Source organism: Trachemys scripta, chromosome 10 (genome assembly GCF_013100865.1).
Source record: "Trachemys scripta elegans isolate TJP31775 chromosome 10, CAS_Tse_1.0, whole genome shotgun sequence".
Taxonomy (NCBI): Eukaryota; Metazoa; Chordata; order Testudines; family Emydidae; genus Trachemys; species Trachemys scripta.
Window position 1 is genome coordinate 67,079,156 of NC_048307.1, and position 15,564 is coordinate 67,094,719.

Sequence of the window (15,564 nt, forward strand, 5' to 3'; positions counted from 1 at the left end):
ACTTCAACCTCCCTGGCCACACAATAGCAGATGTAAAGGTAGCCATCTTACAGCAAAAAAACTTCAGGACCAGACTCCAAAGAGAAACTGCTGAGCTCCAGTTCATTTGCAAATTTGACACCATCAGAACAGGATTAAACAAAGACTGTGAATGGCTATCCAACTACAGAAGCAGTTTCTCCTCCCTTGGTGTTCACACCTCAACTGCTAGCAGAGCACCTCACCCTCCCTGATTGAATTAACCTCGTTATCTCCATACTGATTTATACCTGCCTCTGGAAATTTCCATTACTTGCATCTGAAGAAGTGAGGTTCTTACCCACGAAAGCTTATGCTCCCAATACTTCTGTTAGTCTCAAAGGTGCCACAGGACCCTCTGTTGCGTTTTAAAAAATCTTACTGCATTATAGGTGAAACCGCGTTATATCGAACTTGCTTTGATCCACCGGAGCATGCAGCCCCCCCCTCTTTCCCCCCCATAGCACTGCTTTACCGCGTTATATCTGAATTCATGTTATATCGGGTTGCGTTATATCGGGGTAGAGGTGTAATTTTACAAAATAACATGGGGAAAAACCATTTTTACTATATCTGATCTTTTCTTCTGGAAGGCAAAAACAAATTAATTTAAAATTTAACTTGTCTTGTGTAAAGTTGAAGAGTGAGGAACTGCAAAAGAATGTCATCAGGTCAGGTGAGAATTATAGGTGACAAGAGACTAAATGGAGAGCTGGAGGGAAAAACTTTGAGGGACCAGTTCTATGTTAGAGAATGCAGTTCTGTTGAAATCAAAAAGCTTTGTGAAATTGTGTTGATTTTTCCAAAACTTTGTTTCTGTCAGAGAAAGTTCTAATGGTCAAAACTTCCTGACACTCTTGGAATGAAACATTTCCATTTTTCCCTTTGAAACAACTTTTTGTTTTGAAATCATTTACTTTTGTATTGTTTATAGTATGATGTAAAGTAGAAATCAAAACGATGTTTCAGTGTTGTCAAAATGAAAACTTCAGATCAATCCAAAATAGTATTTTTCCCCCCAGAATTTTCTTTTGCAGAGTATTACAGCCTTTTCGGGTTTTGTTCCTAATTAGAACAAAAACAAATAGATTTGAAATCTCAGAATCCTCCATTATCCATGACAGCTCTAATTAAGAGCACTGGTATTAGTTGATCAGGTAGAGACTAGAATGAGAGACTTATGGAACGTGTATGAAATTGCAAAGAGGAGCAGAGTGACAACAGACCAGAGGGTCCTCTTCTTCCCCTCCTCCCCCCCATCAAAATATTTGGCCAGGACATATTAGTTGAAGTGAAACAAACCAATGTATTGTCAATCAAGCTGTGGGGAAGATACCATCCAGAGAAACAATAGGGATTGAAAAGGGGCTGGATAACATTGACCACAGGGGCTGCGTTTCATCTTGGGACAGCACCAAGCACCCGAAACCCTAGTGACTAAGGAGAGGGTGCTGTTAGTGCTTGGGCTAAAGGGATGTGCACTGGGACTGGCAGGGAAGGTTGGAACGGCCACTTCTGCACCCTCCTCTCCCCGGTTAATTCTGCTCCCCCTCTGCAGCCCGGCTGCACAAAGGGAAGGAGCCGGGGGCCGCTCTGCCCGCCAGTCCTGCGGCAGCCAATAGGGAAGGAGCGGGAGGCGGGGGGCTGGGGGAGCTGATATAAAGGCCGGGGGGGAGCGGCTCGGTCCCTCGCTGGGTGCTGCGCAAGGGCTGGGGTCGTTTCTGCTGCCAGCTCCGGAGCGATGCTGCGAGTGCGGTGCCTGCGCGGAGGGAGCAGGGGGGCCGAGGCGGCGCATTACATCGGGTCCCAGGTGGGTACCGAGCCCGCCCACCCTTGCTGCAGTGCGGAGCCCGGGGACCGCGGTGCAGGGTGTGAGCTGGGGATGCAGAGGCGGCTCCCTGGGTGGGCTGTGTGCGGAGACTGGGTGCTATGGGGGCGCTGCCCTAGAGATAGGTGGAGGTTATTGGGGGGGGGTGTAGAAGGAGGCACTATGGGGTTATTGGGGGTCCTGTGAGGTTATAGGGGGTGCAGAAGGGGGCACTAAGGGGTTACTGGGGGCGCTCTAGGGGTTATTGGGGGTGCAGAAGGGGGCATTTTGGGGTTATTGGGGTGTAGAAGGGGCACTTTGGGGGCTGTGGTGGGGGTCCAGAAGAGGGCACTAGGGGTTACTGGGGGTGCTCTGGGGGTTATTGGGGTGCGGAAGGGGGCACTGGAGGTTACTGGGGACGCTCTGGGGGTTATTGGGGTGCGGAAGGGGCACTGGAGGTTACTGGGGACGCTCTGGGGGTTATTGGGGTGCAGAAGGGTGCACTGGGGGCTACTGGGGGTGCTCTGGGGGTTATTGGTGGTGCAGAAGGGGGAACTTTGTGGACTCTGGTGGGGGTGCAGAAGGATGCACTAGGGGTTATGGAGCCGTCCTGGGGCTATTGGGGGGGTGCAGAAGGGGGCTCTGGGCAGGCTATTGGGGGCGCTAGCGTGGTACGCATAATAGGAGCAGTGAGCGCTCCCCTTGAACCCTGCCGGTTCATAGTTCTTAGACCAGCCGCATCCCTCTGGCTGGGAGGAAGCCTCCTTCCTCCCCATAGGAGTCGGGCGGAGCCCTCCTGGTTATCACTGGGTCTCCCGGTCCTTGAGCAGAGAGCCCTGTTTCCATTCACTGCCTGCAGGGGCTGAGCTACTCGGGTTAGAGAGAGAAGACCCCCTGGACCAGAGCCTTACACTGAGCTAACCTGGTTTGGAGCAGCCTGGCTTAACCAACAGCAAGGCAATGACCCTGTCGCCCGATGGAGCTGGGAGCCCGATTCCCACCCTGCAAGGTGCCTTGGGCTGAGGAGGGAGGAGAGGTTGTGCTGATCCAGCAGCCACCCAGGCCCCCCGCCCTGTAATGGGGTATGTGTGAACATTAGCAGCCCCCCGCAGGCTCTGCCACATTTGGTGTGTTTGCTATGGCAGGAATAGTCTGACTGGCTGGCTAGTGTTTCCCAGCAGCTGGTAAGTGAACAGCTGGGGCTCTGGGAATCCATCCAGGGGACTAGTTCAACTGGTGGGGTTTAGGTGGCTAGGGAATTGCTTAGAGCACTGTGAGTGTGGGGGAGAGGCAGTGGGAATCTAGGAGAGCCAGGTATTAGTGCTAGCTAAATTTTAGTATGCAGGGTCCAGGCTAATGTGACTGACGTTTCTATGTAAATCTTTGGAGGGTGGGGAGCTAGTTTTTCAGATTATAAATTTTGCTTTCTGTTTTCTAGCTACAATAGTCCACGTTTTGATGTGGCACTAACACAATTAATGGAATATGCTTAATTTGCTACAATTTCACTTGCAGCTTTGAAAAGCCTTATTTGTATTGTGCCCAAATCCCAGTACTTTACATTCCCAGTCGTCCCCAGTTCTGCAGTGCCCATACAATCCCAATTAGTGAAACAGGCACTATAGCAGCTGTTGCAAAGGTAACTTTGCCCCATTCATCAGTCCTATTCCTGCCTTTATGAACCAAATTAGCTGTAACTGTTGAAGCTGGACCATTAAACAGTTAACCATTGTCTAACATGGGTGTTTTTTTCTTTAAAGGTGAAATGTCCTTTCAGATTACAGTGGAGTAGCTGTAATACAGAGCCTTTATGGTGTAAAAAGCCTTTTGGGTAAAGCACAGTGCAGTGAAAATATTCTGTAAAATACATTGGGTACTTAATTCTCCTCTTCTTTTTGTGATAGAGTTGTGTGTTAGAGTTTATTTTTTTTCCCTCTCCCTCCCCCTTTAAGCTTGGAAGATCCTTTACAGGATGGGTGCAGCGAACTTTCCAGAGCACCCAGGCAGCTGCTGCCTCCCAGAATTCCTGTGCTGTTGATGACAATAAGGCCACTGCCCCGGTTCCAGAGGACTGCCCTGTCAGCTCATACAATGAATGGGACCCCCTGGAGGAAGTAATTGTGGGGAGAGCTGAAAATGCCTGTGTCCCTCCTTTTTCTGCGGAGGTTAAGGTAAAATTCTTATATTGAAAAATACAAAATGCCTTTTTACGTATAAAATTTCTTTTAGTTTGCAGGTACATGAATACATAGAGAGTTTACAAAAATAAGTTTAAAAGTAGAGTTCAAAATACCTTAATACCAATGTTTAACCAAAGTGCTGCTACTAGAACGACTACCTATTTTTTAACTCAAATTCTAGAGTTGATAAAAATTGTGACAGTTATTAGCTTGATTATTATGTGCATTATTCAAGTCTCTTGTGCACAATCTGGAAATGAACTAAGGTTGTAGAAAGTTCGAAAGCTACCTTTTTCTTCTCTTCTACCGATGACCCTCATTTGCTCTTTGGCCAAAGGCATGTGCTAAGCATAAACACCTGTATTGCCACTTGCTTGTTACCATAACCCAGTGTAATTAGGTTCTCATTTACTTCCTGATTCTGGACTAGTCAGGGTATCATACTGGAGTCTTCAAAACAGCCATGTGATAAGGATTCCAGTAGCATCCAGAACTGTGTACATAAAAGTTCAGTATTTTTCAGTATTGTGGCTGTATTGGTTTGGGTTTTGATCCTACTTCTGTTCTGACATACTCCCTAGTAGAATTAGTAAGGTAGTTTCTGCAGTATAAATTAGGCCAGAGGAAAGCATAGAGGAAGAAGATTCTTCTGGGCAGGTGCATCTGCCTTCTGCTCCTTCTGGCTGAGTGCATGGCTTATAGTCCTAGCCAATCTGGCCACTGACACGCTAGGCTTTGAGACAGAGTATAAAGTTCTAGCTGCAAGTTAGGAGGATTGTTTTATTTGAATAGAAAGCTCATCACTGGAAATCCCAGACAGTAGATACAACAATGTATGGAACCGTCTGTTTTCCAAGTGTATTTTGAATTAAGGTTGCAGAACAAACCTGATCCAACCCCTGGCTCTCAAATTTAGTTCTATTTTCAGGTGCTTTATTTCAACTTATTTTTTGGTGTATATGTTTAAAATCTTCCATTAATTACAAATGAACTGAAATGTTTTTAAAAGAAGAATTAAACTACTGCAGATGCCAAATTTCTAACAGGATTTCTGCTCACTTACTTATTTTAAAAGTGGAATGAAAAGGTTTTTAATCTTCCAGAAATGGAGTTTAGAGATTAGATCATCAGGTTTCAGGAGAATTGTAAAGAATGCTCCTCCCCCACCTCCAAACATAAGATTCATTCGCTGCCCCTGTCTCCTATCATTTAGACGCTTGGGGTAAAACCCTGGCACCACTGACTGGTTAATGGAAATGTTGCCATTGGCTTGAATGGGGCTTGGATTTCATCCACAGCAGCTTCCAGCTCTTCAGCTTCGATATCCCATTTCTGGCTCTCCAAAAGATTACCAGTCTTCCAGGAAAAGAAGGAAATCAGAACATGCTATTTATAATGTAAAAGAAAAAGGGCACAAAGAAAAGTTTTGTTGCTGACTTCTGATATTATGGGCAAAATTCTACCCTCTCAACACTCGCCAAATCCCCTTAACTTCTTTAAAACTACTGTATTTCTAAAGGCTGGTAAATATTAAAAACGTGCTATTGTTACTACTACATTTTAACCCAGTTCTAGTGTTTGCTTGAGCATTTAGTTTTAGTTAACAATTTGCTCCCTGTGTCAGCTGAAATATCTATAGCACAGTGAGGTATGTCAAGTATAGAATTTCACCCTTAACTCAAAAATGTCACATCTTTGGTTAAAGTACTAAATTCTCTGGAGGAAGTGCAGACGTACATACTGTATGTTGTTGGAAGCATTCATTGGCCTGATATTCTGAACAGCCTCATAGTTCCGTGTATTTAAACAAGTCCTCATAGAACATAGGCAACTTTCATAACACTGCTACCTTCAATAAATTTAGAGTATAGTGTAATAAGACTACTCTGCAAAGGGAAGACAATAACCCACTTGGGAAAACTGCAAGAGTATCTGGAACATGTCTAGTGAGCGAATACAGAACTCCAAGTAAGACATATTTACGCACATGTATTTTGCTTCTATAGTTTCTCTTTCCTCACTGCAGTTCAGCTGATGATATATTGTGTCTCAAATATTCATGCAAACTACTTATTTGAAATAGTTGTGCAGTAAACCATGGCTGCAGTCACTGTATCCTATTGCAATTCGTGAGACTTGCTTTTGGCACTCACGCCAGTCTTTTGGCTGTAATCTGTAAATGATGTGCATGGCATAAGAAGGAGGAAAGAATGAATAGAAGCATGGTACCACTACATGTCTGAGATGAATATAATTAGAGTTGGCACTGAATGAGCATCTGGGTGGTATAAAGCATGTGGAAGGATCTCCATAAGCATCAGTGCCACATTTGGGATAGCATTAGAAGTGTAATCCGACAGATTTGCTAATTCACACTAATGACAGGGAGATCCTTTGTGAATTTAAAAAAAAAGAAAAAACCCTCACATCCTGAATGTGGTGGTGTGTGGTCATTCAGTCTTAAACTAATATTTGAACTATACAAGTATTTTGTACTTCAGCATATGCTAGTAAATATTTTGTGGTATATTTTGTGAAAAAAATGAATTCTTAGTAAAGAGGCCTTGTTACAGCTCTCTGATATATCTTTATTAAGTAGAGAAGAAAGATTTCACTTTGTGCTAATTATAAAATATTGTATTAACAAGCTTCTGCATTATTTTGACCTGAGTCTCTTTCCTCTTTATGGAATGTCTGTCTCTGTCTCTCTCTCCAATCTTCATTGCTAGTTTGAACATATAACTGGAGAACATTACCTTTCATATCTAGTTATGTATTTGATGTAAACGTATTAAATTATATTCCTTTTTTTATTCAATATGAATATTTAAAATAGACTTTCCCCAGTAATGTACTTTCCCGTTTATTGCTTAGCAGCAGCGGCGGCTCCAGGCACCAGCACTCCAAGCGTGTGCCTGAGGCGGCAAGCCACAGGGGGCGCCCTGCTGGTCCCTGCAAGGGCGGCAGTCAGGCTGCCTTCGGCGGCATGCCTGTGGGAGGTTCGCCGGTTCCGCGGATTCGGCGGCGGGTACGCCGAAGCCGCAGGACCGGCGGACCTCCCGCAGGCATGCCGCCGAATCCGCGGGACTGGGGACCTCCTGAAGGCAGCCTGCCTGCCGTGCTTGGGGCGGCAAAAAAGCTAGAGCCACCCCTGCTTATCAGGTAAGTAAGTAAATATAAATTTCTCCAGCTGGAGTCATTAGCGAGGTCACAATACCACGTTTGCTACACAGGAAGTGATGTCAAATGTTGGCCCTGACAGCACTAAATCTGGTAGGAGCAAGATGCTTAGAAAGGATAGAGCTTCTCTTCAAACAGGTTCGGACAGTGTGAAGAAAATATAGGGCAGTTTAATAGAATTTTGGTAAACTACAATAAGGAACATTTTTAACATTATAGCAGTGACTCTTTCAGGCTCTCTTGAAGTATCCTAGCTTATATGTAGGTAGCCAGAAGTAAGAAGGTATAGCTGCTTCATTTGCATGTCACTTGTCTTGTAATATGGTTAGCATAAGTATTACTCTTCCATTTCAAACTTGGTAGCAGGGAAGGGAAATTTAAACAGGCAAGGCTGCTGATGGAAGGCAGAATCCTGGGTCCTATGTGCTTAAGATGGCCGCAGTCTCCCAGGAAGGGTAAGATTCAAAACTTCATGGGATGTGTTGTGTCCAATAGTGAACCCTTTGTCAGTACCAGGGTGAGTGTGAAAGAGGGACGATGCAGAGGAGCTCAGGAGGCAGAAGCTATTCAGGTTCCTGTGATATGGTTATTAAGATTGTCCTGCCTGTGAACCATACTTCTTGCTTCTTGGGCTGTATTGTGGGAAGCATAAAGATCAGTGTAGCTCACAGGAAACAATGTCTGACTGGAGGCAGGAGTGGCTCTAGCTGTGTGGCTTGCTGACTAGAGCAGAAAATGTGTTTGTGGGCCCCCGCCACCTAGTGGGTGAACCAACCCACCCTGCCTCCCAAAACGCACACTCAGCTGGCCAATCAGTGGAGGAGGAAGAAGGAAGGAGGCTGGGGAGGGAAGGGGGGAAGCTGGCCAATCAGAGCTGAGGAAAAAATGGTTGGCCAATCAGAGCAGAGGGAGAAAAAGCACAGTGGTGTGATGGCATTCTCTGGAAGCTGGTGCCCTGATCACCCATCCCTAGAACAGGCAGTGCCTGATGGTATCAGAGGACTCAGTGTTGTGGCCAGCTGTGGGAGAAGGCAGAGGACTATGCAGAAGTGTGCAAAGTGCACCTAAACATTCTAAAAGCACTTGGTCAATTTCTCAAGTACAACAGAATGCACAGAGCACAAGTCAGGGGGTGCCATGCACCATTTCCCCCAGCTATGCTGAGAGCAGGGATGATGTGTGTGTCACTGCAGGATCATCTTTACACTAGGGTGATCTTTCCTAGGCTGGTTAAGCCAGTTTTGCAACCAGATTATGCTATCAGTGTGGTGATCCACGATCATAGATCTGTTCTGTTATTTCTTGGCATGGGAAGAGGAGAGAGGGAAACAGAGTGAGACCGAATGTATAGCAGGGGGAAAGGGGCAAGGGGCTAGTCTTCATTGTGCCCAGAGATATTCTTGGTGGCTCTGGAAATAACTTGCATGTATTCCGTATGACAAACTTGTCTTGTTAACTGAACTGGATTCCATTGGAATGCTGAGCACTTCACATGATCAACACGTGTCTTCTGAACAGGTGGTAAAGCCTGAGAGGTGATCAGATTACCCAGACCTTGCCTGGAAAAGAAAATAGCTTTGCTCACAAAAGGAAGCAAGAGGAGTTGCTTGAACCAGTGGGCAGAGTGGCCCTGCAGAGGCCTCTGTCCCTTCTGTACCCAGGAATTGGGTGGTGTGTTTGGACACATACAATTTTAACACTTCCTTGTGAGTGGCTGGATTTTTCCTTCACTGCCATAGGTCCATTGCAGGAGTAAGTAGGCAGGCAGAGCGTTCTTGGCTAAAGTCAGTCTGGCAAGCCTCCAATGAGCACCATTGCCTATTCCCCGCAGTGTGGTCACAGCCCCATCTCAAGTCTGTACCCCGCCCGCTGTGGCCCTGCTGCTCCTTGGGGGAGGCAGTGGTAGGGACTGTTGAGGAGGGTGGGCTCACTGTCACGCCTGTTCAGGTAGACTGGAGCGCCTGTATCCCATGAACATTGTTCCCTGTGTGCAGGGGAGCTGGAGCCTCGTGCAGAGGAGGAAGGTCCCAGCTCCCACCTACTCCTCTCTGCGTGACCTCTCCTGACACCACTCCAGAAGAGCCACAACAGATTGGCAGCTGTGAGGGCCCCATACATACAGTCCCTTACTGCATAGGCAGAGTCCTCTCCAAGCAGTGGGTTTCAGAGTTAACAGCCTTGTTAGATCAATAGGGCAGTTCACACCCCCCATAGCTGTTGTTTCAGGCTGTCTGCAGACTGACGCAGACACCACTGCACCAGTGATCCTCTGGTCATGTTTTCTAGCTTTTCTTCACCATCATGAGGGCTAGAAACACAGTCCTTCTAAAATGAAAGCTGAGAGACTTCAAAATCATCACAGACTCAGGGGCTCCAGGCACATGGCTATAGTGTCTGTCTTAATCTGGGTCTGACAAGTGGAAGTGAATTAACCTTCTGCTTCTTCCCCCTCCAGAACAGTTTTCTTTCCCCAAAGTATGGGCATAAATCCCCTTCTGCCCCACTGGAGGAGCCGACTATCAGCCCTCAGGATACTTTTGGAATCCCCAACATCAACAGAACTAGTCTATAACACTCAGTATTGAAGTGAGAGACTATGAGATGGGGTGGCTGAATGGAATAAAAGAAAATTTAAAGTAAAAATTTCTGTGGGGTGAACAGGGTAGAGGGGAGCACAGTAAGTCAGTTGAACAAGTAACAAAACCTGTACTACTGGCATTTTCCCTCCAGGTCATTGTATGACTGTTTGTCTGTTGGGCCTTCTTAAACTGTAAACTCGTCAGGGTGGAGTTTCATGTCTTGTGTGTTGGCACAGTGTCTATCATAATGAGGCCCCTGTCTTGGCATGGGCATTTGGGCAATGCTGGAGAATAAATGTTAAGTAATCATAAAAAAGCAATTTAGAAGGATGTCTGCTCTTAGTCACTTCATTTTGCACTCACGTAGGGTTCAAGTCTTTGGTCAGACGCACAACTGCCACTACAGCTTTTCAAATCAGTTCTTTGGTTTTTGCACCTGTACAGAGTGCCCCTATCTGTGGCAGACACACGTGTTTGCATATGTGAAAGAAAAGTGAACCCCAGTACCATGTTCTTTCTTTCAGTGGAGTGAATATTTTTTCAAAACCCTCAGTCTTGGTGCCCCTACTCTGAGAGAATCTTAGATTTCAGACATGTGGTTGAGAGATGTTTATAAAATGAAAAATGGTAACAGATGGTGTGGATGAAAGCATCAGGACTGAACTCAGATTGCCATAACACACAGATGGAGTTATTTATTCTTTAGTATCTGGCTTTAGTCAGGACAACCAGTGAGGTTGGCCAGTGCGGTGCTGAATATTTTTGCGCCCCTCCTCTCTCCCCCCCCAAACAGGGAAGTTCTTATAATAAAAAGCAAGTAGTGGGTCCCTTGAGCTGCTCGGGCCCTAAGCAATTGCTTAGACTGCTGGCTCTGGAGGTCACTCTGAGGGGAACGCTTTCTGAGTAGAGGGAAGTATTTCTCTACTTAGATTACTGGTCTCCTTTTATGGCGACAAGTAATAAGGTCACATGGTGCGGACACATCTGTATAAAGAGCTGTAAGATGAATGGATGAAATAGCTCGAAAATTCTCTCTGAAAGATAAACGCTGAACTTGCAGGTTGTGAAGAAATTTGTGCTCTTGTCACATTCCAGGCCACTCTTATTCTCAGGTCTCTTTCTGCTATTTGTAGATCTCTCAATCTTGGCAGCAGACGGTACATGCAGACTGTAACTGGTGTTGGAGCTATTTATCTTCTGGATGTCTGAACCTTCTCAATATGCACTACTGAAATTTAACTCCAGACACAGATGTAACTGTTGGCTGAGCCACGCACCTCACTGACCATTCAGAGGCAGATTGCCAAAAAGTGGTCTTTGCTGAAGCACACATGCTTTTCAAGAACTGACATGTGCAAATGGCAGGCCATAGTACATAGATGCACAAACCACATCAATTGTACACACGAATAGTATTTAAAATATTATACACGTCTTAAGCGCTGCCAACTCTTGCCCTACTGGCATTATCTGCAGTCATGAGCCTTCTCCTATTCCCTTGTCTCGAGTCCCTAGATGCTAGAGGGTCCTGTAAACCACTGACAATTATTTCTGTGCCTCCTCTGAAGTATTGCAGAAATAGCCGCAAAGCGTTTTGAGGCACAGATGAGGGATACGAGTTGGCGAATGTGGAGTCAATAGAGGAACAAGGTTGAGCAACCTTTCACAAGAACAGTAATGTGTAAATACCGCAATCAACTGCACTGTATAAAGCAGAGATGGGCAAACTATGACCCACAGGCCACATCTGGTCCGCGAGACCATCCTGCCCAGCCCTTGAGCTCCCAGCCGGAGAGGCTAGCCCCAGGCGCCTATTCTGCTGCCCCCTCCCCTGCAGCCATGCCACCGCGCGGGTAGCGCTATGGGTGGTGGGGTTGAGCGCTCCCGCCAGCAGCATGGCAGCGTGTCTGGCTCTGGCCGGGCGGCGTGGCTGCCAGATATGCTGCTCTGAGCAGCGTGGTAAGGGGGCCGGGGGGTTGGATAAGGGGCGAGGGATCCCGGGGGACAGTCAGGGGACGGGGTGGCTGGATGGGGCAGAGATTCTGTGGGGGTGGTTGGGGGACGGGGGGGTTGAATAAGCGTGGGAGTCCCGGGGGGCCTGTTAGGGGGTGGGGGTGTGGATAGGGGTCAGAGCAGTGAGGAGACTGGGAGCAGGAGGGGTTGGATAGGGGGTGGGGTCCCGGGGACGGTTAGGGGACAAGGAGTCCCGGGAGGGAGCGGTTAGGAGACAAGGAGAGGGGGTGTGTGGATGGGTCAGGGGTTCTGAGGGGGGCAGTCAGGGAGCAGGAAGTGGGAGGGGTCAGATAGTGGGCAGGGGCCAGGCTGTTTGGGGAGGCACAGCCTTCCCTACCCAGCCCTCCATACAGTTTTGCAACCCCAATGTGGCCCTCGGGCCAAAAAATTTGTTCACCCCTGGTTTAAAGTATAACCAAATATCACAGTGTTATTATGGCCACTTCTCTGTCGTCTTTTATTTTCAGGCCAACACATATGAAAAGAACTGGGAATTCTATCAGAAGTTTGGAGGACAGCGCTTCCCCAGAGATCACTTAAAAAAGGCTATTGCTGAAATTGAAGAAATGTGCAATATTCTGAAAATGGAAGGAGTAATTGTCAAGAGGCCTGAGCCAATTGACTGGTCAGTCAAATATAAAACACCTGACTTTGAGTCTACAGGTAAATAGCATTCTCCAGCTGAGGTACTTACAATGTATCTGTTGGGCACCTAGTCCAAGGAGGCAGATCCTTTCCATTTTACAGTGGGATGGGGTAGCAGGCTTTTGAGAGATCCCTGGGGAAAAATAATCAGGAGTTGCCCTTTCAATTTTTATAGTTTAAAAAAAAATTCTTTGTGGTTGTTTGAAAGCCCACACAAATAGGGGCAACAGTAAAAAATGACGGCCCACAGTGTCATCCAGTGGAGAAATGTTACTCTAATCTTTCAATTCTAGTAACTTTAGGTGTGGTAACAGTAAATTTAAAAAAAAAGTGTTTTTTTTATTTTTTAAACAATCTTGTCTTTTTTCAAATGATAGACATTCTTGCTTGTAGCATGCAGTGTAGTTCTGTCAGTCCCAGAGCAGTAAGGTAATATCTTTTATCCAACCAACTTCTGTTGAGGAGAGACATGCTTTCAAGCCACACGGAGCTCTGCTTCAGGGCTGGGAAACAGGGCTGGCTCTAGGTTTTTTGCCGCCCCCAGCAAAAAAAATTTTGGCCGCTCCCTGTCCCAGCCCTGGGCTCCTCGCCGCACCCCCCTGCCGCCCCAGCCCTGGGCTCCCCCCCCCCCCCCCCCCATCCCCCCCCACACACACCTCCTGCCATCCCAGCCCTGGACTCCCCCTGGCCAACTGCACCCTCCTTCCACTGCAGCACTGGGTCACTGGTAACTCGCTCCCAGGGCAGGTCATTCAGCAGGAATTTTGAATGTGCACAGAACACAGACAGGATTAGTTCCCATATGGTTACAGAACTGCAGTAAAATGGAACAATTTTCACTTGTGTGATTGGAGGATATCTGGATGCATATTATAAGACTGTCCTACATAAATGAGGAAAAGTTGAGGTGCCTTTATTATTCTTTTGTTCCACTCTTTCTTTTTATGGGGAATTTGCCAATGCAATATCACTGTTTTCCTTTTAAACAAACAAACAAAAAAAGGCAATGGCTGTTGAAAATAGCAATTCCAGTCCTAATAACCACTGAGAAGCATTTCTTGCTCAATTTTATCCTACTTTTTCTACAGCAAGTTACAGTGGATCAGTATATTTGATTTGGGAGAAATGAAGTAACAGCTGCCCAAACTGAGCTTGAGCACTCCTGAATTTTGAGGTGTTCAAATCTGGAAGGCAGGTGCTAGGGGGGAGCCTGTGGCTCCGCAGGGGAGCACAGCAGCATGTATGCAGCAGCGTGTCTGGCGCTGCGCGAAGCCAGACACGCTGGTCTGAGTGGCACGGTAAGGGGGCTGGGGGGGTTGGAGAAGGGGTAGGGAGTTCCAGGGGGGCAGTCAAGGGACAGGGAGCAGGGGGGGTTGGATGGGGCGGAGGTTCGGGGGGGCAGTCAGGAGCAGGGAGAAGGGGAGGTTAGATGGGTCAGGGATTCAGGAGGGGGCAGTCAGGGGACAGGCAGCAGTTGGATAGGCATGGGAGTCCCAGGGGTTTGTCAGGGGACAGGTAGGGGGTGGGGTCCTAGGGGGGAAGTTGGGGGGGGTCTCAGGAGTGGGCAGTTGGGGACAAGGAGAAGGGAGGCTTAGATAGGGGGTGGGGTCCCAGGAGGGGGCAATCAGGGGACAAGGATCAGTGGGGCTTAAATAGGGGGTGAGATCTTGGGGGGCAGGGGTCCTGGGAGGGGGTGATCAGGGGACAGGGAGCAGGGGGGTTGGATGGGTTGGGGTTTCTGTGGGGGGCAGTCAGAGGGAGTGGATGGTGGCAGGGTGGGGCTACCCTCCCTCCCCGTGAAGTGTCCTATTTTTTGAATGTTAAAATATGGTATCCCTACTCACAGTGCGGCTCTCCATTCACTGCTGGCTGCAGCATGAGGTCTTAGCTTCCTCACTCCCTCCCCCTCTTTCCTGTTGGTAGTGGCCAAGGAAATGCTGGGAAATGTAGTTCTTTCCCTGGTCCAGGGCTGGCTCTATAGGCAGGGAGCTAACCAAGGAACTACAGCACCCAGGGCCCCCTGTTGGTTCTTAGCTCCCATGCTGGATCCCTGCCGCCCCTGCAAATGGGCTGCCCCAAGCACCTGCTTGGTTTGCTGGTGCCTAGAGCCGCCCTTGCTGGGAAAGGATTGTTTAGTAAGTAGTTAGCACGTATTCTAAGGGATCACTCAAGGTAGAGTGGCCCATTAACTCCTTTGCAGTCATAGGACAAAAAGAGCGGGTTGGTGGGTTGCAGATTGTTGTAATAAACCATAAATCCATTGTCTCTGTTCAGTCCATGATTTTAATGTCCAGCAAAGTTATGAATTTAAGCTCCAGGCTTGTCTTTTGAAAGTGTTGTGCCAGTTTCCTTTGAGTATGAGGACTGATAGGTCAGACATAGAGTGGTCGCTTTGTGAAAAGTGTTCATCCACAATCTTTTATCATTTTCCTGTGTGAGCTCATTCAAGAGTGCAGTGCTTGTCTTAATTGTAGGCATGCATCCCTAGGCTGGAATAACTGTCCAAATAGCCTAATCAGTTCTAATGTGTGTTTTTTTTTTTTCTTGTAGGTATGTATGCTGCCATGCCAAGAGACATCTTGTTGGTAGTTGGAAATGAAATTATCGAAGCACCAATGGCTTGGCGTGCTCGTTTCTTTGAATACAGAGCATACAGGCCAGTCATCAAAGACTACTTCCACCGGGGTGCCAAGTGGACAACTGCACCCAAACCCACAATGGCTGATGAACTCTATGACCAGGTATCACTCTCACCTTGTCTTCATAACGTCAGGGGATGTTTTCACAGAATTTTCTGTTGGCTAGTTTCAGCCTCCAGTTTAGGTTTGGGAAACTTTACAAAACTATTAACATATTTCTTTTAGTGTTGAAAATAAAAAGAAATCAGTGTTGTTGGTTTGGGTTGTGTGTGTGGGGAGGTTTGGTGAGGCTTAAATGGGGCTTAAATGTTCTCCTGCAGTGTTCCTAGCCCAAACTCCATAGCAAGAGCTGCCCTAAGTGAGAACTAGAGGTGAAACTGACAGTGGTTATAGCTAAATAAATGAACCAGTGTATTTTTATTATCCAAAGGGAGAGAAACGTAAAAAATAGCATAAGTGGTGAAAAGTAATCAAGACTTCTAAAATCTGCAGACCTGATTAAA

General features: G+C 47.0%; 1 protein-coding gene across 4 annotated transcripts in view; it reads left to right on the forward strand.

The window, feature by feature from the left end:
• Positions 1-15,564, forward strand: part of GATM (glycine amidinotransferase) — a 40,693-nt gene that overhangs the window by 16,396 nt on the left and 8,733 nt on the right. For 2 of the 4 annotated variants that reach the window (XM_034782999.1, XM_034783003.1), the window contains exons 1-4: positions 1,693-1,828; positions 3,778-3,996; positions 12,245-12,440; positions 14,973-15,163. In XM_034782999.1, coding sequence (XP_034638890.1) covers positions 1,760-1,828; positions 3,778-3,996; positions 12,245-12,440; positions 14,973-15,163 — 675 coding nt within the window. In that variant the 5' untranslated portion in view covers positions 1,693-1,759. Of the gene's footprint in view, positions 1-1,692; positions 1,829-2,786; positions 2,835-3,777; positions 3,997-12,244; positions 12,441-14,972; positions 15,164-15,564 lie in introns of those variants that run through there. The other 2 variants (XM_034783000.1, XM_034783001.1) reach the window with 2 other exon arrangements.